The following is a 21,439-nucleotide window of genomic DNA, read 5'->3' on the forward strand; positions in this document are numbered from 1 at the left end:
GACAGCGCTAACGCCTTCAGGCCCGCCGCTTTCACTTCCTTAATTACGTTGGTAGAGTCCGTCCAGCTGCGTTCTCTTCTAGGTCGCCAGCTCCAAATGTCCAGGCCAGAATGACGTGAAAAGCCACCACTCCCCTTGCTACCTGTGTAATCCATGTGTACTCGAACTGAGCGCTGGTTTTTCGGCCCCAGTTTCCTTCGGAAACCGGAAAGCTCCTCAGACTCTGTTTTGTGGCTGCGGACCTGGGAGAGTCAGCAGCGCAGCCCTGGAAGGTCCCAGGTCAGAGGCGCTGCGGGGCTGGGAAACGGGAGGGAGCGGAGCGGGGAGGTGGGGGGGGGGGGGGGGCTTCCGCAGCTGTTTTTATGGACGCCGCTCTCACAGTTCTGATGTGGATCTCTTACAGTTGTCAGGAAGTTGAGATCTTATGAACAGTTGGTCTATCATGGTTTTTTTTCATTTATCCTCCAGTTAACAGAATATTCAGTCGTAAAATAACTCATTAAAAATGATAGACCAGTTGTATTATCTGCTGTTTGCTATTGTGTCAATCACAAAGCTTACGGAATGTAAATTTATTCATATTTTCTAACTCCTGTGTTTTACTAATTGCTTATTCAAGAGGATACGTTTTACCCTGCTATGTAGAACTTTGTGTATATAGTAATCATATGAAGAACCAGTGCACACTTTTTTGAACGAGAAAATATACTTTGTGTTATGCTACGGCTATGATTGTAAACATTACTATTTACTAAGCATACTTTTTATTGCCCATGAATTATTCGTCTGAGTTGTATGCAGTTTAGGATGTAAGTAAAGCATTCAGAAATGCGTCTTCATATGCTGATTTATTTTTTAAATTGCCTAATTTTTACTAGATATTTTCTTTATGTATATTTCACATGTTATCCCTTTTCCTGGTTTCTCCTCCGAATACACCGCCTCACCCCCTGCTCCCCAACCCACCCACTCCCACTTCCTGGCCCTGGCATTCCCCTACACAGGGGCATAGAACCTTCATAGGACCAAGGGCCTCATCTCCCATTGATGACCAACTAGGCCATCCTCTGCTACATATGCAGCTGGAACCTTGAGTCTCACCATGTGTATGTTCTCTTTGGTTGGTGGTTTAGTCTCTGGGAGCTCTCGGGATACTGGTTAGTTCATATTGTTTCTCCTATGGGGCTGCAAGCTCTTTCAGCTCCTTGGGTCCTTTCGGTAGCTCCTCCATTGGGGACCCTGTGCTCAGTCCAGGGGTTGACTTCGAGGATCTACCTGTATATTTGTCAGGCACTGGCACAGCCTCTCAGGAGACAGCTCTAACAGGCTTCTGTCAGCAAGCACTTGATGGCATCCACAATAGTGTCTACGTTTGATGACTGTATATGGGATGGATCCCCAGGTGGGACAGTCTCTGGATGGTCATACCTTCAGTCTCTGCTCCACACTTTATCTCTGTAACTCCTTCTATGAGTATTTTGTTCCCCTTTCAAAGAAGGACTAAAGTATCCACACTTAGGTCTTCCTTATTCTTGAATTTCATGTGGTTTGTGAACTGTATCTTGGGTATTCTGAGCTTCTAGACTAATATCCACCTATCAGTGAGTGCATACCATGTGTATTCTTTTGTGACTGGGTTACCTTATTCAGGAAGATATTTTCTAGTTCTATCCATTTGCCTACAAATTTCATGGTCATTGTTCTTAATAGCTGCGTAGTACTCCATTGTGTAAACGTACCACATTTTCTGTATCCATTCCTCTGTTGAGAGACATCTGGGTTCTTTCCAGCTTCTGGCTATTATAAGTAAGGCTCCTATGCTGATTTCTTATGGTACATCTTAGGTCCAAGCAAGTTCAGTATTGCTATGTGAGTGTATTAGACAACACTATGTAAAGTTTTAGAAGCATCTTTTGTACAATTGTGATCACTCTCCTGTATCAGAAAAAAAGTCTCTGTGCTTGAAGAAAAGCACTCTGCACCTACATATGTGGCCAAGCTGCTGGGGTTTTTTTGTTTTGTTTTGTTTTTCTTTTTATTGTAGGGTTTGTTAACATTCAGTGCTGTGACTAGACTTCTTGTAGGAGGAGTAGGAATGCCTAGACCCTGCTGACAGGGCTTTTTGTAAAAATCTACCTTTGGACAAGTGTAGCAGTCTGATTTCTGTGGGTGACAATAGTTTTCTTGCAGTCTCCCCATCTCCTCCCAGGATTCCTGGGAGAATGACTCTGCTTGTGTCTGAGCTGGGTGTGAATGAGACTCACAGAGTTAAATGAAATTGTTGGATGAAAAGGGACATTTTTTTTTTTTTTTTTTTTGGTTTTTCAAGACAGGGTTTCTCTGTATAGCCCTGGCTGTCCTGGAACTCACTTTGTAGACCAGGCTGGCCTCGAACTCAGAAATCCACCTGCCTCTGCCTCCCGAGTGCTGGGATTAAAGGTGTGCGCCATCATGCCCGGCAGAAAAGGGACATTTTTATTTATGATATTTTCTCTGCCTCAGCCTTGAGGCAGGCTGATCCAGAATTTGACCTTGCTGCCACTAAGAAGGAGATTACCTAGGGTGGATCCTTCTGAACTAGATGGCTCTATTGTTCTGTCACCTGCCACTGCTCTCCTCCAAGACACTGACTGCTACCTGCTGAGAGGCCCCTGAGATATTCTGGGAGGAACATCCTATCCTGCACTTCGCCTGCAGGCTGGCTCCAGGCACCAAGAGTGGACAGGGGTGGGGATGGGCCTTTCCTCTTATAAGCATGGTCTCTTAGTAAACTTGCGGGCCTTGAACAGAATCGTGTCTTGGTCTCCATTAATCTCTCTTGCCATCTAAGTCTTTTTCAGCCCCAGCCTGCCTCCCAGATGTGCCTGGTTCTTGTAGGCCTAGGGCCGGCATACAACCTTTCTCCTTCACATTTATCCTTTTGGAGGCATCATTTATATTTGTTCCATGAAAAGTTCTGGGTATTTTCTGAAGACTCTTTCCCATATGCAGGTGCCCACTGCTCAGTCAGTGCTACTTACCTGTGAATCTGAGAGCCCTGGATGGTGAAGAGAGGAAAGTGTTGCAAAGGATCGTATTTGTTAGAGGGATTGAGGAAGGGATGGGGAAGGCCTCAAGTCCCAGTAGAAAGAGGACATGAGATTGGTTTGGCCAGATTCCATTTCATTCCAAATATTTCTAGATAATTGCACTGGGAGTCATATCAGAATATTCCCATTGTAGGTAGTAGAAGACTCTCTATGTGAGAATTCATACACAGAGGTAAATGTAATTTAATTTGGTTTTGTATGTGAAGGATGCTGTCCCCTCCCATTTACATCACTGATCATATCTTAATATTTTTATTATTATATTTTTAGCATTCTGTTTAGTCCGAACAGTTATTGCCTCTTAGTTTTTTCTGATATTAGAGTTTTAGAGTATTTTGTAGTTTTTTTTTTTCTCTTATCTTTTATGGTTAATCTCTCCCCTTCCTAAAATTATATTTCCTAAAATAATGCCAGCAGGATTTTGATAAGATTTGCTTAATATCTGTAAAAACTATAAAGTTATATCTATATTGCCTTCCATTTATAACCCTGTGTTCTGTCTTTATGTTAATGAAAGGACCTAGTGGGGAGACCCCCCAGTCACAAATCCTGAGATGGCACGCACCCAAAGAATCACGAGAGACTGTCTTGATGCAAACACACAAGGTGTTTAATGATGGAGCTCCGGGCGACACTATCTCCCTCAGGAGACAGAGGTGTCAACCATGAGGCTCAGAAGCTAGGGGTTTATATAGGAAAAGAGTGGTGGTAGGGGAAGAATTGGCGTGGTTACACACAATTAGACAGTTTAAACATCAGCAAACTATATGTGCAGATTGAGGGAACAGCAGAGCATCTGGTTAACATTTAACCCATGTCAGTCACAGGAGAAAAAGGGATAATTTGAAAAGTGATTTTAGAATTAATTCTAAGTTACCTGTAAAAAAAAATTTCTCTTTCTTTCTCTAAAAAGTTCTCCAAATTTTTTTTTCTCTAAAAAAGTTCTTCTCTGATCTTTTCTCCTAATCTTGTTCTCTTCTCCTGCTCTGATGTAACAGTACCCTTGCTCCAAATGCCATGCAATGTTCTTTCCTAGTCTTTTGTACCCTATCAAGTAGAAAATGTCACATGGTTTATCCAAGCATCCTTTTTTTTTTTAAAAAACAAAAGTTCGCTAGAAGTTCAAGCCTAAATTCAAATCATAAATTGAATAAGTTTACAACAGAAATGTTTACATGCATATCCAATTAGGGTAATTTTTCTAGTTAAACATTCATTATCTGTCACTAGCTCTCCATGTTCAGGTTCATGGAGAGTTAAAGACCATAATTAAGTTGACATTGAAATTTTATATAAATACAATCAGGATTTTATCTTCTGTCATTGCACCTAAAGTGAATTGTTAGTTCCCTTTTTTATGACCTTTGGTTAATTGTTTTACAACCTCTTAGAATGTGCTCTAAGTTGTAGATGCCTGTTTTCTATCTCAGAAGGAATTAACTCATGACACTTGAAGACTGGCAGAGTTGTCATTGAAGTTTTGACATAGGTCTTAATAGCAGTCCTATTATAAAAGATCTTAATAATTACTAATATAATTTTAGGAATTCTTTTTTTCCAGTGTTTTTTTTTTTAAGATTTATTTATTGATTATATGTAAGTACACTGTAGCTGTCTTCAGACACTCCAGAAGAGGGAGTCAGATCTCGTTATGGATGGTTGTGAGTCACCATGTGGTTGCTGGGATTTGAACTCTGGACCTTCGGAAGAGCAGTCCGGTGCTCTTACCCACTGAGCCATTTCACCAGCCCTAATTTTAGGAATTCTTATAGGACCATCATTAAGAATTAAGAAATCATCTATTTGTCTATATAGCATCACTGTAAGACAGTACATCTTCCTTGTTCTGCACAAATCTGCTTATAAGGATGGGTTAATACCTCGTGATTATTATATATCTTTATTAACAACAGGAAAATCATATTAATAGCAGGAATCTTTACTCAAATGTAATCTCCTTGGCCTTGCCTAAAGGAGTGAATTCATCATAAGTTTACAGTCCATGGAGGAAGCCTCTCAGGAAGATCACCTGCTAGTTTTTGGCTTCTTCTAGCTGGCTTCTGGCAGTTTCGGGAATTTTATATATGTTTGCATCATGTGTTTGATCAAATTCACCACATCTTCCTCATCTCTAATTTCCCATTCTAGTAATGCTTTTTCACATCTCCATATTCACAGAAGTACTGGGTTAATTTAATGCTTAGCTTTATGTGTGTGGGCCACATCTCTGAAGAAAATTTCCTCTGCCTCTTCCAAGGACATGATTTTCCTATAATATCTCTGATAGTGGTATGATGATACTTTTAACCCAGGTTGGCATTTAAGCTGGGTTAATACTGTATAGTGTATTTGCCTTTAGGCACAGGTTACATGGAATTGGTTGTACAGTGACAATCATGTGAGAGATCTGGAAACCAGATCAGCTATGTCTTTTGAAATTTCATCACAGCTCTGAGTCCTATGGTAAAATGAGCATTTTCATGTCACACAAGCAGGGCCCCTTTGGGTGCGTCATGGAGGCAGCCATGGAACTTCTCAAGATAGAGGACCTGCAATGTTGGGAAACAGGCCGTAACAGGACCAAAGGTGTGATCAGTTCTTTGCTGGAGCTTATCAGAACATGGAGTCTGAAATTCTGCTGTGGCTATCTTAACTCTGTCAGAAGATATTAGATCATGTTAATTAGGGCTTATCCTGATGTTCTCATTTATGTTATGGTTTTGAGGATATTCACAGGAGCATGGTGAGCTAGAAGATTTGCCTTATCTGTTGTCCGAAAACATGGTTCTCTTGGACATTGAGGCAATTACAAAGATGCTGGAGTTTAACTTTGTCCATTATCTCTAACTCTGCTGTTTTACAAGTTGCTTATTCAGGAGAATGGCCTTTCCCCTGGTGGTGTGGCTTCCCCAGAGAGCTTTTTAGATTTTCACATAAGTAGCCACTGTAGATTTGATTGAATAAGGAAGTATATTTTAGAAGCTTTATAGCTATGGTTGTAAACATTTATTGTTACCGAGGAAACTGTTCATACAGTTAATTTTCTGGGACATATATGCATTATCGGTTGCAAATACCACACTCAAAAATGTTGTTTTATATTTTTAGTTCTTAATATTGCATCTCAGAGACTGGGAAAGTGAGTATGTATGCATGCTGTGAGGAGATATCAGACCACACTGTTTTTACAGTAAGGGCAAAATTCTTTTTTTTTTTTTTTTTTTTTTTGGTTTGGGTTTGGGTTTGGGCTTTGGTTTGGGTTTGGGTTTTTTGAGACAGGGTTTTTCTGTGCAGCCCTGGCTGTCCTGGAATTCACTTTGTAGACCAGGCTGGATGTTGAGCAGAGAGGAGACTGTAAACAAGGGATCCAAGTATGTGAGAAGGGATGAGGTGGGCCTTGGGTGACAATAGAAAGAGGATATGAATTTGATTTTTGTCAGCTTGTATTTTATTAATGGTTCTGGAAATTTTCTCTGAGAATACTCCTACATGTGGTACTATGCATTTCCTATATTAGTCTGTACAGTAAGCAGTCAGATGTTCTCAGTATTTGATTAGTTTTGAGTCTCTGAAATAACTTTTACTTACTGAAATGAAGTTTCTTTGATGCAGACTGAAAGCAGCAACGTACTTGCTATGAGTGTGATTCAACACTTTTGAACTTGTAGGAATTGTCAGTAGTGAATTCTCTTCTAAATCCTGTTATCTTTCATATCATTGGCATTTGTCCATGTTCCCTCTGTAAGCTTTTCTCTGTCTCTACCCCACCCCTCCAAACTTCCCAAACACCTGGTAGATCTGGCCTCAGATTGAGCCAGAAACTTTTCTGTTACCCACAAAACAGTCTTGCTACTATCACAGCTGTGGGTATGCTTTGCCTGACAATTGAGATTGTAGCAAACAGGATCCAAATCTAGGTATGGACATTAAAAACTCTGCTTCTTATCCCAATCTACATAGCAGTTTTTGAAATTATGAATGCTACCACCAGGGAGTCCAGGATATTTGTAGGCAGTGTGAGTTTGTAGGTGGTGAAACAGTCTTTCATTCTGGTGTTAACTCATCTTTTCCATTTTCATGGAATTTAGAGACAGTTTCTGTGTCTGTGTACATCCTCGTATCTGGTTTCTGATTTTTCTTTGCATATAATTGTTTGAGTTTCCCTGCTTTGGGCATTGAAGTAAATCCAGCTTTATATCATTACTTTCTAGTGTTCCTCAGATTAACTTATTCACTTATTTCTAGCAACTGATCATTTGTTCTTCAATTCTGTTTTATTTGTATATTACTTTGCACAGTACTGCATAATATAATACTGATGTCATTGTTACACATTGCAGTATCCCCTTTTTATCTCTTGTTCTAATACATAGAGTCATTCTTTTTGTTTCCATTAGGTGAACAATGCTTTGTCCGTACTTTAATCTCTTCACAGAGATAAGTTTGTTGTACTAAATGATTATGTTATCTTTTCATCTATTTCATTATCAGGAGCCATTTTGCCACTTCTCTGAAGCAGAGGAGAGAGAGAGAGAGAGAGAGAGAGAGAGAGAGAGAGAGAGAGAGAGAGAGAGACCAAGAGAGAGAGAGAGAAAGAGAGAGAGATCTACCTGCCTATCAGAGTCAAGGTTGGTCAGAGCCTGTTGGCAAATTTTTCTGGCCTGCTGAGGCATGAAGCGATAAGAAGACTTGCACTTGAGGCTCAAGGTTAGGGACTAAAGATTCTTTTCAGCTTGATGGAAGGAACAGAGCTTCTAGGGATGGGAACAAATGTCTCATGTATATTTTAACAAAATGGTTTTTGTTAGCTTGTGGCTTTGCTTCCCACAGTATAGTAGTATAAGAAGGTTATGAGAAATACACTTGCAGCTGGCATGGTATTAACTAAGCAGCCCTCCCATACCTGTCTCTTGCATCTTTTTTCTGTTTTCTATAATCAGCTTGTCTTTCCCCTCAGAGACTTTATACCAGCCAGACCAGTACAATTAATTACTACATAAGCTTACTAATATCTATCTACATTCTACTTCAGATTGACTGCTTTTCATGCTTTTAAGCACTGAGGCATGTAGTTTGAACAAAAGTCTTTCCAAACCAGTGTCTCTTGCTGCCAAACTTTTCAATATGTCTTGATCACCTTACTTCTGTGTGATTGTCTTTTCTGAGCTGGCACTCACTTTGACACTTTAAGAAAAGCTCCTCCATGCTCTATGAAGTCTGTCTCACCGTTCTTTGATTTAAATCTCTATAGTAAATAGTTAAGGAATAATTAAAAGCTCAGCAGTCAAAGGCACTTGTTTTTGCAGTTTCTAGATTCAATTCACTGTACTTGCCTGGGGACTTTATATCCTTCCAGAGCTCAGGCTCCAGCTCTCTTCTGCTGGCTGTATGCTCTACGCGCATGATATACACAGACCTACATAGAGACAAAGTTACCCTTCCAAATAAAATTAAAATAAATAAACCTTATTTTAAAAAGAAACTATAAGCAATCTGGAGATATTGAAAAGTATTCAGGATAAGAGTATAGGAATGAACATAGTGTTGTCAGTCCTAATGTGAGAGTAGAGATGGAGCCTAGATATGGGACCCAACAGCTGACGTCTTAAGTCAACATTGGAAGAGTTAGGAATGATCCCTGCATAAGATAAATAAAGTCGTTTGTGTACATGGACCCTCAAGTGCTAAATATCCATGTCCATTGTAATGTGGCAAAAGATTTATCATATTGATGATGAAATTAGGTACAGAACAGTTAAGTTTTATAAGGATCCACCCTAATTGTAGAATAATTTACAATGTAGGAAAATGTTCTTACCCAGCATCTGCATTAATATAATTAATTACATTAATTATAAAGATTAACAAGGATTAGGGGCTCCTTGTTAATTGTGTCCTAAATCAAACACAACAAACTCTTCCATGCTATTCATATGGGAAGTATATTGAAACCAAACACATTGAGTGACATTCTCATTGTCACGCTCACTCTAGTGCCTGTAGGACCTAAGCAGGTACATGGTTCTGAACAGAAGAGGAGGTCATGGGTATTTGTCTCATGGGTACATGAAACCTCCCCACAGTGCCACATGGGCCCCCTGGGGAAGACCCTCTCTTGATTCTCAGTCCCATGCCTTGTTACTCACATTTTCATCCCATTCGCTCCCTTTATGTTCCATGTATGTTTTGAAGGAGGTTTGGGATGACTACCCAGGGTGTCATGTATTCATAATTCCAACTACCCTCGTATATGGTAGTAGGGATTTCTGTAACTCACTTCTCTTCCTCTGACTGTTACAGCCTTTCCCCTCCTCCTACTTCAGTCTTTGTACTCAGCAGTCTCTGAAATGATAGTTTGCTGTTGCAAACTATGTTTGTCTGATTTATTAAGCTTTCAAGCAGCATGAGGCTATGGTATAAGTAGAACCATTTCAAGGCAATTCCAGTATTTCTACATGTTGCAGTACATCAGTCATAGATTCTTTCTTGGACATGTGATCATTCTAGTCTTGATGATTCTTCCTTGGCATTGCCTAGAACAGTTCTCAACCTGAGGGCCATGATCCCGGTCAATTGACCCTTTCACAGGGATCAGCTAAGTCTACCATAAATCATTTATTTCTGATGGACTTAGGAACTGATACACCACTCCTGAATTAATCTACAATTAGGTCTGCCACATGTGGATACATCAACTCATAAGTTCCTGGTATAGAATTGTCACAGCATTATAAATGTTAAGGACTACTGTTTTAGTACACTTAGCACACAGGCATTCCATTTAAAGATGTGTGTCTTGATTTGTAATATTATACCTATAAATGCATTCACATGGATTTCAGTGATTAGTATTCTCACACAGCGGTGTACATGCAACTTAGAAAAGAGGTCCACATTGAAAGGAAAAGTAAATTGGAGAGATACAGCTTATCTCAAGAACAATGTAAACCTTCTTAGAGAATGATGAAAATGGCTATTACTACATCTGATAACAATTTGTCAATTTAAGAAAAACATATTTGGCAGGTAGAATCTGTGTCTGTACTTCATGATATCAGGACACACATGGAAAATGGATGTACATTATCTTCCAAGTAGAAGGAAATTAAATGTGACCAAAGGGTCAGATATTTTATTCTAGTGTGATGGCTAATCAAACTCCATTTAATGCTAGGCATCCATCATAGTACCCACTAGCCATTTGCCCCTGATTCTACTCCTTGAATGACAAGTTCACGATAATAACCCTGAATAGTAGTGCTTTGTAGCAGATATACATATGCTCTGTGTTTGTGCCTGGTACTTGCTAAAGTTAGGAAAAAGCCTCAATTATAGTCATTTTCCTTGGCACGTTACTACATCATTCCATGCTCTCATCTGTATGAATATTGACAAGATTTCTGGTATCGTTTTTGTTTTTGTGTATTTTTATGTGGTTTACCATTGTCCATAACAAAGTTGTATTTATTTTAGCTATTTATTTTGAAAAAGTTATTCCACTCCGTATTTCTGACACAGAAACCTGGAGAAGAACAAGAAGAATGAATTCTTCTCTGGTAAATGCTCCCCAGGTCAGTGTCCTGTCCAGATTTTTTCTTAATTCCTTTATTATTTAAACTATTCAGAACTTTAGTTCTCTACCTCTCATAATGTTTTCTAAAGTGTTTATTTTCTGTGATTTATCTTTGTTCCTCTGCAATCGTCAAAATTAAGTCTTTAGATCTTTCACTTCTAATCGGATAAGCATAGTCTTGTCACACTGTATTTTCACTGGATTTTATATTGTGAGGACATAAATTTCCAAGGACTGAAGAAGACCTTCAGGTCTGAAAGAGAATCTATTGCAAATGATGCTCAAAGAATATATTGATGGCTAATTTCTACATTGGATGAACTTGTACCCTTTAATATTAGTGGGAAAGGAAAGTCTCCTGTGCCACATAAGTTGTATTTCAGGAATAGTCTGGTTTCTAGAAACATATTTCTGAATGTGTATCTGCAAATACATGGACACCGACATCACTTGAGCAATATACAAACGAGTAGAATTTATGGAAGAGTAGAATTAGAATAAACTCACTGTCTTGAGTCTTGAGTAAATATTTCAGGTCCCTAGAGGAACAAATGATGGAACGAATATGTAGCTTTCTCTTACCATAACATTGATGTGTTTGTGAGGAGATGCAGGTTTCAGTATTCTGTTATCTTTTTGACATTTTATGACACACGGTGATCATATTCTATCATATTCTACCTCCTTGTTCTATAAAGGGTACAGCATTATACCTAGGCTTCAAGATATCAACTAAGCGTTTTAGAATAGAGTCAAGTGAGACCCAGCTACAAATAGGGTTGATGCAGTGTCTAGAGCAAGGTTGACAGCTGTAGAATTTAAAAGCACAGTTTTACTCACTGTAACTTGACCATCTGTGATATGACACTGAGATCTGTTTGATAACAACCCATACTTCATAAAGGAACATTCTAGCATCTAGACCTCACATATCTATGTTATATTCCCTAAAAGTTTGTTGTTTATGATTCTATTATGTAATCCTGTTTCAGAGAAAAATAAAATAGAATAAAGACTATGACTATTTTATGTAACATCCTTTATTAAAATTAAATTTCAGTTTTCTTTTATGTATGGTGGTAAATTTGCCTGCATTTATGTGTATGTGCACTGTATTCCTCCGGCCTGTAGAGTTCAGAAGAGAGCATTGGGTTTCAAAGAATTGGATTAAAAATCTGTTATGTAGTTCCATGTGGGTGTTAGGAAGCAACTGTGGACTATAGAATTCAAACTAGAGACAAATTATCAAATGAAGTGATGGTAGCAAATCCTTTATCTGTTCTTAAGTCTTAAAAATAATCAGAAAATTCATGAAGAGGAGAGACATTATGAATATAACCAACATAGTATGCTATTCTATACATTGTCTAATAAGAGCAGCAATGCTTAACTTCTGACATATTTCTATTGCACTGTAGAAGATGTTTGTTCTTGAATATTTGCCATGACTCATCTTTATCACAAATTACCTCTTATTTTTTAGGTCTTTTTTTTTTACCTAGCAAAACACTTGTTTAGAAGCACATGATAAACAGTTATCTTTCCATTACAGGGTCTGTTAACATTCAAGGATGTGGCAGTGGACTTCTCACAGGAGGAATGGGAATGTCTTGACTGTGCTCAGAGGGCATTGTACATGGATGTTATGTTGGAGAATTACAACAATCTATTTTTTGTGGGTAAGAATACTCTTCTTGTAGAATTCCTTATTCATTCATTGAATTAAGCTCCTGTGTGTATATATAAACTCTCTGACATGTCTAGAGACTCCCAGAATAAGGAAAAATCTGGTTACTAACATATCTTCTTCATTGTGTTTCCTTTATATTTCTTTCCATTTGTTACATGACGAACCATTGTTACATTCTGTGTAAACTCTCTAAATATTGTATCTACTTTTAATTAAAACTTCTAAGTTCAAACAAATTTGAATATTCAGAGCAAGAAAATATATTGCCATACATTTAATAATTGGAATATTTTAATTTTACCATTACATTAAAGTACTCACTTGTTTGTGAATTTAAAAAGGCAGAAAGTTCTAAATAGAGAAAGAGCTGTTGGTTGTGAGAATTTTGGTTCTGCTTATTTATTTATTCACCTGTGGTCTCTATGTTTATTACTGGTACAGTATGGCCTTTATATCGTGAGTTCCATGCTAATGTGGTTTGCTTAATGAATTCCTAGCTGACCAAACTTACACAGTGCCACTCTGTCACAAAACAAGAAAATAGAGAAACTTTGTTTATATGACTCTTCAGAGAGCTCCTTTCTCAAAATCTTTAATGCTCCATCACCTATTCTTTATACTTTCTGCAAAGCTTTTATAAAGCTATTAATTCCTGTCATTTCAGGTTGTTCTAAGCATCTATGTAATGAATGTGAAACAATAAAGAACTCTATTAAGAGCTCTGTCCTTGCCAGGCGGTGGTGGCACAGGGCTTTAATCCCAGCACTTGGGAGGCAGAGGCAGGTGGATTTCTGAGTTTGAGGCCAGCCTGGTCTACAAAGTGAGTTTCAGGACAGCCAGCAGGGCTATACAGAGAAACTCTGTCTCAAAAGCCCAAAAAAAGAAAACAAAAACAAAAGAGCTCTGCCCTTGAGAATGGCTAATTTACCTTAGAAAATTTCAGGAAAAATAGAATATTGTCTTATTCATCCACTAATCCCTGTCATCTCTAATTGTACCTTTTTCAGAAAATCATTACATATGTCATAAATATGAGAACTTCTTGGATCAAGACACACAGCATATTGTCCATGAGGATATAAATATCAAACTGAAGTCTTATAAATGTCATGAACTTGCCAAAATCATATATGAATCCAGTCAAAGTACACCTTATAAAACTAACCTCAGGGATACATCTATTGAATCGTCAAACCTCAACAGACATGAAACTGGAAACACCAGAGAACCCTGCAAATATAAAAACTGTGTAAACTGTTTAAATTTGTGTTCTAGCATTGGTCTAAATCAAGGAATCCACATCGGAAAGAAAGATGATGAGACATTTTACTCTAACCAAAACCTCATGCTGAAACAAACCAAAAGCAGAAAGAAACATTACAAATGTAGTGAATATGACAAATGCTTCATCCAGAAAGGTGATCTTAGAAGTCATCAGAGAATGCATACTGGAGAGAAACCTTACAAATGTAGTGAATGTAACAAATGCTTTACTCTCAAAAGTAATCTTGGAATTCATCAGAAAATTCATACAGGAAAGAAACCTTACAGATGTTTTGATTGTGACAAATGCTTTACCAACAAATATAATCTTAGAACGCATCAAAGAATACATTCAGGAGAGAAACCTTACAAATGTAGTGAATGTGACAAATGCTTTATCCAAAAATTTAGCCTTATTACTCATCAGAGAATTCATACAGGAGAGAAACCTTACAAATGTAGTGAGTGTGACAAATGCTTTACCAACAAAAGTGATCTTAGAGGTCATCAGAGAGTTCATACAGGAGAGAAACCTTACAAATGTAGTGAATGTGACAAATGCTTTACCCACAAAGGAAGTCTTAGTATTCATCATAGACTACATTCAGGAGAGAAACCTTACAAATGTAGTGAATGTGACAAATGCTTTACACAAAAATGCAATCTTCTTACTCATCAGAGAATTCATACAGGAGAGAAACCTTATAAATGTGCTGAATGTGACAAATGCTTTACTAACAGAAGTGATCTTAGAAGTCATAAGAAAATTCATACAGGAGAGAAACCTTACAAATGTAGTGAATGTGACAAATGCTTTACCCACAAATTCAGTCTTAGTATTCATCAGAGATTACATTCAGGAGAGAAACCTTACAAATGTAGTGAATGTGACAAATGCTTTACCCAAAAATGCAATCTTCTTATTCATCAGAGAATTCATACAGAAAAGAAACCTTACAAATGTAGTGAATGTGACAAATGCTTTATCCAAAAATGCAGTCTTCTTATTCATCAGAGAATTCATACAGGAGAGAAACCTTACAAATGTGCTGAATGTGCCAAATGCTTTACCGACAAAAGTGATCTTATAAATCATCAGAGAATTCACACAGGAGAGAAACCTTACAAATGTAGTGAATGTGACAAATGCTTTACCCACAAATGTAGTCTTAGTATTCATCAGGGGATTCATGCAAGAGCAAAACTTAAAAAATATAGTGAATGTGATAAATTCTTTATCTAGAAACGATCTTATCATTCATCAAAGAAAGTATACAGTAGAGAAATTTTACAAATGAAGTGAATGAGACAAATCATGTACCAAGGAAGATCATCTTAGAGCTCATCAGAGACTACATATAGGAGAGACATCTTACAACTGTAGTGAAAATACAAATCTTTGACTCTTGGCTGATGTCTTAGAATACATCAAAGAATACATACAGGAGAAAAATCTCAGAAATGTAATGGATGAGGACATGTCTTTACCCAAATCTCAGGTCTAAGAAAGTATCTGAAAATTTATAGTGCAGAAAATATTTCCAATGGAAAAAAACTGTGGCATGTGCTTTATCCAAACAGTATTCTTTACAATACTTGAGGCTCCACACTAGATAATTATCAACGTGAGAAAATTGTGAACCCCTTCAGATAATGTTCAAATATTAAAATCTGTCCAGCATTTGTGGTGAAAGAAACTCTGAAAATGTGAGCATGAAGGAAATATTTCATTAAAAGGGTTTACTAGTTCTCCTAAATATTCCATAATGAAGGCAAAGTGAGAAAGCCAGAAGAATGGGGTATTGTGTAACAGTTTCCTGGAGACTGAAATAATCCATTGCAAAGAGAAACTGATTAAAGTAAGTAATACACCTCTCAAATATAGGTAATAGAACTGATAATATTCTGTATGTTTTACTCAAATGAAGACACTCAGACAAATTATAATTCTTAAAAGAGGGTTTGACAAACTGATCAAGATAAGATGCTCTTTATCCTATAGATATGCCTACTGATAAGCAGTTTGCTCCAAGTGTCCATTATTTATAATCTGTATCATATGCTTATTTTAAGTTTCAACATAGCAATTGTCTTTGTCTCTCCATAATTGATTCTTTAGTAATCTATCATGATTAATCTCCAGATTTTCCTAATGTTCATGTGATTGACTTTCTATATAAGAAGTAATGATAGGGGAAATTATAATGTAATAAACTGTGCATGTCAGTGATGATGTCACCATTCTAGTCATTTATCTTTTGTCTCCTCAGCAATAGTAAATGATTTTCATTATAATTTTAGTGTATTGTTAATTTGGGGAAATTCATATATATACATATATATATATGTATATATGTATATATATTTGAAGGTTTTGAAGGTTTGGATAGTTTCTTAAGATTCTACTTGTTTTGTTGTCAATTTTTCCATTTTCACAAATGATGCCAGCACCATTTTGATGAGTATTACTTACTATAATCGCAGGGTTACAAAACTCTTTTTGGATTGCCTTTCCATTAATATCTTCTGTTGTTTTCCTTAGCCAAAAACTCAATAATTTTCACAACTATATGTTAATATTGGGTTTTTTTGCATATTTAGATGCTTTCTCAGCTTTTCATATCATCTTGACATTACTTTTTCGATTTTGTAGGAATGGTTTGATTTGTTCAAAACAAACTGTTTAGAATCCTTACATAAGAGAAACTTCCTTGTCAATTGTGTTTCCATGGTTGAATGAGAATATTCTAGCAGTATGTAAGTGTTCACATGTCATATATGTATTCTTCTGTTTTACATTTGCTGTTGCTGTTTTCATGCATCTTGGAAGAATATATTTCAGTTAGTCATTTCATAAGCAACTACCTGTATGATATATTTGAGGCTTAGTTAATTATTTTCTTGTTTGGTTGTTTGAAAACTGCAAATTGACTTGCATGATGGCTATAGTAAGTTGCATTTCCACTGACACTATCTCTGCTTTTCTTCTGTTTCGTTCTTTGTAGTATTTGTCAGTTTTGAAGACATTATGTATAGAAAATGTGTAGGCATAGTGGAAATCTCCCTACCTAGGAGATGTGCATTTTATTCATGACTTACAGAATGGAGCATGTTTAATGTGCACTTATTGTCCTTTTGAATTCCTTTTTACCAAGATACATTCAAATCATTCACATATTCCTTAATTTAATTATCATTTATTTACTTTATTTTTCTCTATTTTATTCTACATTCTGCCTATTAACCATTCATACTATGAATAGATAACTGATCAATTTGTCAATTGAAAGAAAAACTTTCAGTTGCCGTATATAGAGAAACCAATATATTTTATGACAAAACCACACTTACACAATATTTTTCCACTACTCAGCTCTACAGAGGACACTACAAGGTAAACTCTAACACAAAGAAGGTTATTATACCCAGGAAAACACAAGAAAATAATCATCACACAGTAAAACCAAAAGAAGAGAGACACACATACACGCACACACACACACACACACTGAGTACGACAACAACCAACAAAATAACTGGAACTAACAATCATTGGTCATTAATACCTCTCAACATCAGTGGTCTCAATTCACTAATAAAAAGAAACCGATTTACACATTGGATGCTAAAACAGGACCCATTATTTGGCTGCATACAAACACACCTCAGCAAAAAAAAAAAAAAAAAAAAAGATAGACATTACCTCAGAGTAAAGGGGCTGGAAAAAGTTTTTCCAAGCAAATGGACTGAAGAAAACAAGCTTGAGTAGACATTCTAAAATTCGAGAAAATAAATTTTCAATCACAAGTAAGCAAAAAACATGGGAAAGGGTACTTCATACTCATCAAAGGAAACGTCCACCAAGATGAAGTTTCAATACTGAACTACTATGCCCCAAATTCAAGGGCAAGCACCTTTATAAAAGAAACTTTACTTAAGCTCAAATAATACATTGAACCCCATGTAATTATAGTGGGTACTTCAATACCCCTCTCTCACCAATGGATAGGTCATTATAACAGAAACTAAAGAGAAAAGCAGTGAAACTAATAGATGTTATAAACCGAACAAATCTGATATCAATGGAATTTTTCATCGCAAAACAAAAGAATATGCCTTCTTCTCGGCACCTCTCAGAACCTTCTCCAAAACTGATCATATAAGTCAGCAGGAAGTACCAACAGGAACACCAGGAGTTCTCAGCTGTGCATATCTCAGGGAAGTAAAGATCAGTGAAGATTCGAAACCATTGCACAGCTAGCTGTACCAGCAAGACTGCACAGCTAGCTATACCAGCAAGACTAGCTCTGTCCCCACCACTCCATGGAATCTTAACCCTCCGAACATCACGTGTCCTCCACGTGCCTTGCCTCAGCATGGCTCTTGCCTCACACTGCATGTGTCTTGTCTCAGCATGGGTCTTTGGAAGTGGCAACACAGTGCAGTACATCACCAGAAATTATTTTGGTGCATTTCTTTCTGTGGCATCCCAACAAATACAGCTCAGTTATACAACATAAAGCCAACCAATACATGTGTGTCCTAAGCAAAGAATGCTTTAACCTTCCTTCATCATGTGTCCTTTCACATGCTTGCTTTTTCAGAACATCCTCTCTCATGTGTCTGTTTCAGCAAAACATTCCTCACCTGTTTGTCCCAGCAAAACACCATCCAAATGACTTTCCAAAGAAGCCTTTAAGTTTCTACTCTACTCATGCTGTACTCCACAGACCCAAAGAAGCTAAATAAGAAGGAAGGCCTAACCAAGAGTTCTTGAATCTCACGTAAGAGGGCTAATAAGATAGTCATAAGAGGCAGATGAAGGAAAGGAATTGAGAGGGAGAAGAGATGGGGAGGTGAATTGTGGAGTTCAGGATCAGGTGTCAGGAGAGGTAGAGGAGGTAGCCAGATTGCCATGAGAATTAATGGCATCTGCAGCTGTTGGGGTTGGGGAGCATCTTGAGTATATGCCAGAGACCTGGAATATGGGAGGCTCTCAAGAATCAGCGGGGGTAACCTTAGCTGAGACAGTAGTGAGGATATGGAACCTGAAGAAGCCACCTCCTGTAGCCAGGCAGGAACCCCAGTGGTGTGATAGGGATACCAACCCACTCACAAAACTTGCAACTCAAAATTTATCCTGTCTACAAGAAAATAATTGATTGTGGATGGAGTAGAGACTGAGAGAATGGCTAACTAATAACAAGCCCACTTGAAACCCATCCCATAGCATTATTAATGTCACTTTGTTATTCTTGGAGACATAGATGCCATCTGAAAGGCTCCACCCAGCAGCTGACTCATACATATGCAGACACCCAGAGCCAAACAGCAATTGGAGCTTGGGAGCTCCCTTGGAAGAATACAGGGAAGGACTACCACCCCTTAGGGGTCAGGAACTCCACAGGAAGTCCAACAGAACCAACTAATTTGAACCCTTTGGTCTATCAAAGACTAAACCACCAACCAAAGAATATACACAGGGTAGACCTAGACCCACTGCAAATATGTAGCAAAAGTGCAACTTGATTTTCATGTGTGCCCTGAACAACTTGAGCAGGAGCTATCCCAAAAGCTGTTGACTATATATGGGATATGTTCTTGTAGCTCGACTGCCTTGTCTGGCCTCAGTGGGAGATGATGCACGTAGCCTCACAGAGCCTTGATATGCTGGGGTCAGGGGATTTCCAGGGGAGGCACCACCTACAATGTAGTGAAGTTAAATCAAGATCCAATAAACTATCTAAACCATCCAAAAACACCTAAGTAAATAGAAGCAATCATTAAGAGTTTTCAAACCAGGCAAAGTGATATAATGTCTGAGCAGACCCCAAACATCTGGGCACCTTCCCTGCCAGAAGAGAGGTGTCTGCCCCGCGCAGGAGGGCTTTGCTGGAGCACCTGGGGGAACCATCTTGCTACCCGGATCCCTCTGAGACAAGTTTGCACAGGTGAGAATGTGGGGTACAGAAGCTAACATCTTATGGAACAGGCCCTATTCAGGCCTTCATCTTCTGCCAGGAGGCAGGTCTGAAAGCCAGATATCTGTGAACCTTCCCTGCAAGAGGAGAGCTTGCCTGCAGAGAGTGCTCTGATCACTGAAACTCAGAAGAGAGCTAGTCTCCCAGGTCTGCTGATAGAGGCTAACAAAATCACAAGAGGAACAAGCTCTAACCAGAGACAACTATAACAAATAATTCCAGAGATTACCAGATGGCAAAAGGCAAACATAAGAATCTTACTAACAGAAACCAAGACCACTCACTATCATCAGAAACCAGCATTCCCACTCAGCCAGTCCTGGGCACCCCAACACCCGAAAAGCTAGACCCAGATTTAAAAGAATATGTCATCATGATGGTAGAGGACATCAAGAAGGACTTTAATAACTCACTTAAAGAAATACAGGAGAACACTGCTAAAGAGTTACAAGTCCTTACAGAAAATCAGGAAAACACAACCAAACAGGTAAATGTCCTTAAAGAAAAACAGGAAAACAACCAAAAAGGTGATGGAATTGAACAAAACCATACTAGACATAAAAAGGGAAGTAGACACAAAGAAAACTCTAAGTGAGGCAACGCTGGAGATAGAAACCCTAGAAAAGAAATCTGGAACCATAGATGCGAGCATCAGCAACAGAATACAAGAAATGGAAGAGAGAATCTCAGGTGCAGAAGATTCCATAGAGAACATCGGCACAACAATCAAAGACAATGCAAAAAGATCTTAACTCAAAACTTCCCGAAAATCCAGGACACAATTAGAAGACCAAACCTATGGATAATAGGAATAGACGAGAATGAAGATTTTCAACTTAAAGGGCAAGCAAATATCTTCAACAAAATTATAGAAGAAAACTTGCCAAACCTAAAGAGATGCCCATGAACATACAAGAAGCCTACAGAACTCCAAATAGACTGGACCAGAAAAGAAATTCCTCCTGACACATAATAATCAGAACAACAAATGCACTAAATAAAGATAGAATATTAAAAGCATTAAGGGGAAAAGGTCAAGTAACATATAAAGGCAGGCCTATCAGAATTACACCAGACTTTTCACCAGAGACTACGAAGGCCAGAAGATCCTGGACAGATGTTATATGGACTCTAAGAGAATACAAATGCCAGCCCAGGCTACACTACCCAGTAAAACTCTGAATTGCCATAGATGGAGAATCCAAAGTATTCCATGACAAAACCAAATTCACACATTATCTTTCCATGAAGCCAGCCCTTCAAAGGATAATAACAGAAAGAAAAGAATACAAGGATGGAAACCATGCCCTAGAAATAGCAAGAAAGTAATCCTTCAACAAACCTAAAATAAGACATCCACAAGAACAGAATGCCAACTCTAACAACAAAAATAATAGGAAGCAACAATTCCTTTTCCTTAATATCTCTTAATATCAATGGACTCAATTCCCCAATAAAAAGACATAGACTAACAGACTGGGTTCACAAACAGGACCCAACATTTTGCTGCTTACAGGAAACCCATCTCAGGGGAAAAGATAGACACTACCTCAGAATGAAAGGCTGGAAAACAATTTTCCAAGTAAATGGTCTGAAGAAAGAATCTGGAGTAGCCATTCTAATATTGAATAAAATCGACTTCCAACCCAGTCATCAAAAAAGAAAAGGAGGGGCATTTCATACTTATCAAAGGTAAAGTCTTCCAAGAGGAACTCTCAATTCTGAATATCTATACTCCAAATGCAAGGGCAGCCACATTCATCAAAGAAACTTTAGTAAAGCTCAAAGCACACATTGCACCTCACACAATAATAGTGGGAGGCTTCAACACAACACTTTCATC

The 21,439-nt window shown here is 37.9% G+C and overlaps 1 protein-coding gene across 7 annotated transcripts in view; it reads left to right on the forward strand.

Annotated features, from left to right (window-relative positions):
* The first annotated feature begins 1 nt into the window (after window position 1).
* Zfp758 (zinc finger protein 758) overlaps window positions 2-21,439 on the forward strand; it is a 32,480-nt gene continuing 11,042 nt past the window's right edge. The window contains exons 1-4 of one of the 7 annotated variants that reach the window (NM_145484.2): window positions 25-279; window positions 10,563-10,660; window positions 12,215-12,341; window positions 13,360-15,853. In NM_145484.2, coding sequence (NP_663459.2) covers window positions 10,631-10,660; window positions 12,215-12,341; window positions 13,360-14,858 — 1,656 coding nt within the window. In that variant the 5' untranslated portion in view covers window positions 25-279; window positions 10,563-10,630 and the 3' untranslated portion in view covers window positions 14,859-15,853. Of the gene's footprint in view, window positions 280-10,562; window positions 10,661-12,214; window positions 12,342-13,359; window positions 17,307-21,439 lie in introns of those variants that run through there. The other 6 variants (XR_003952107.1, NM_001357990.1, XM_030249678.1 and 3 more) reach the window with 6 other exon arrangements.

The sequence above is a fragment of the Mus musculus genome, chromosome 17 (assembly GCF_000001635.26).
Source record: "Mus musculus strain C57BL/6J chromosome 17, GRCm38.p6 C57BL/6J".
NCBI lineage: Eukaryota > Metazoa > Chordata > Mammalia > Rodentia > Muridae > Mus > Mus musculus.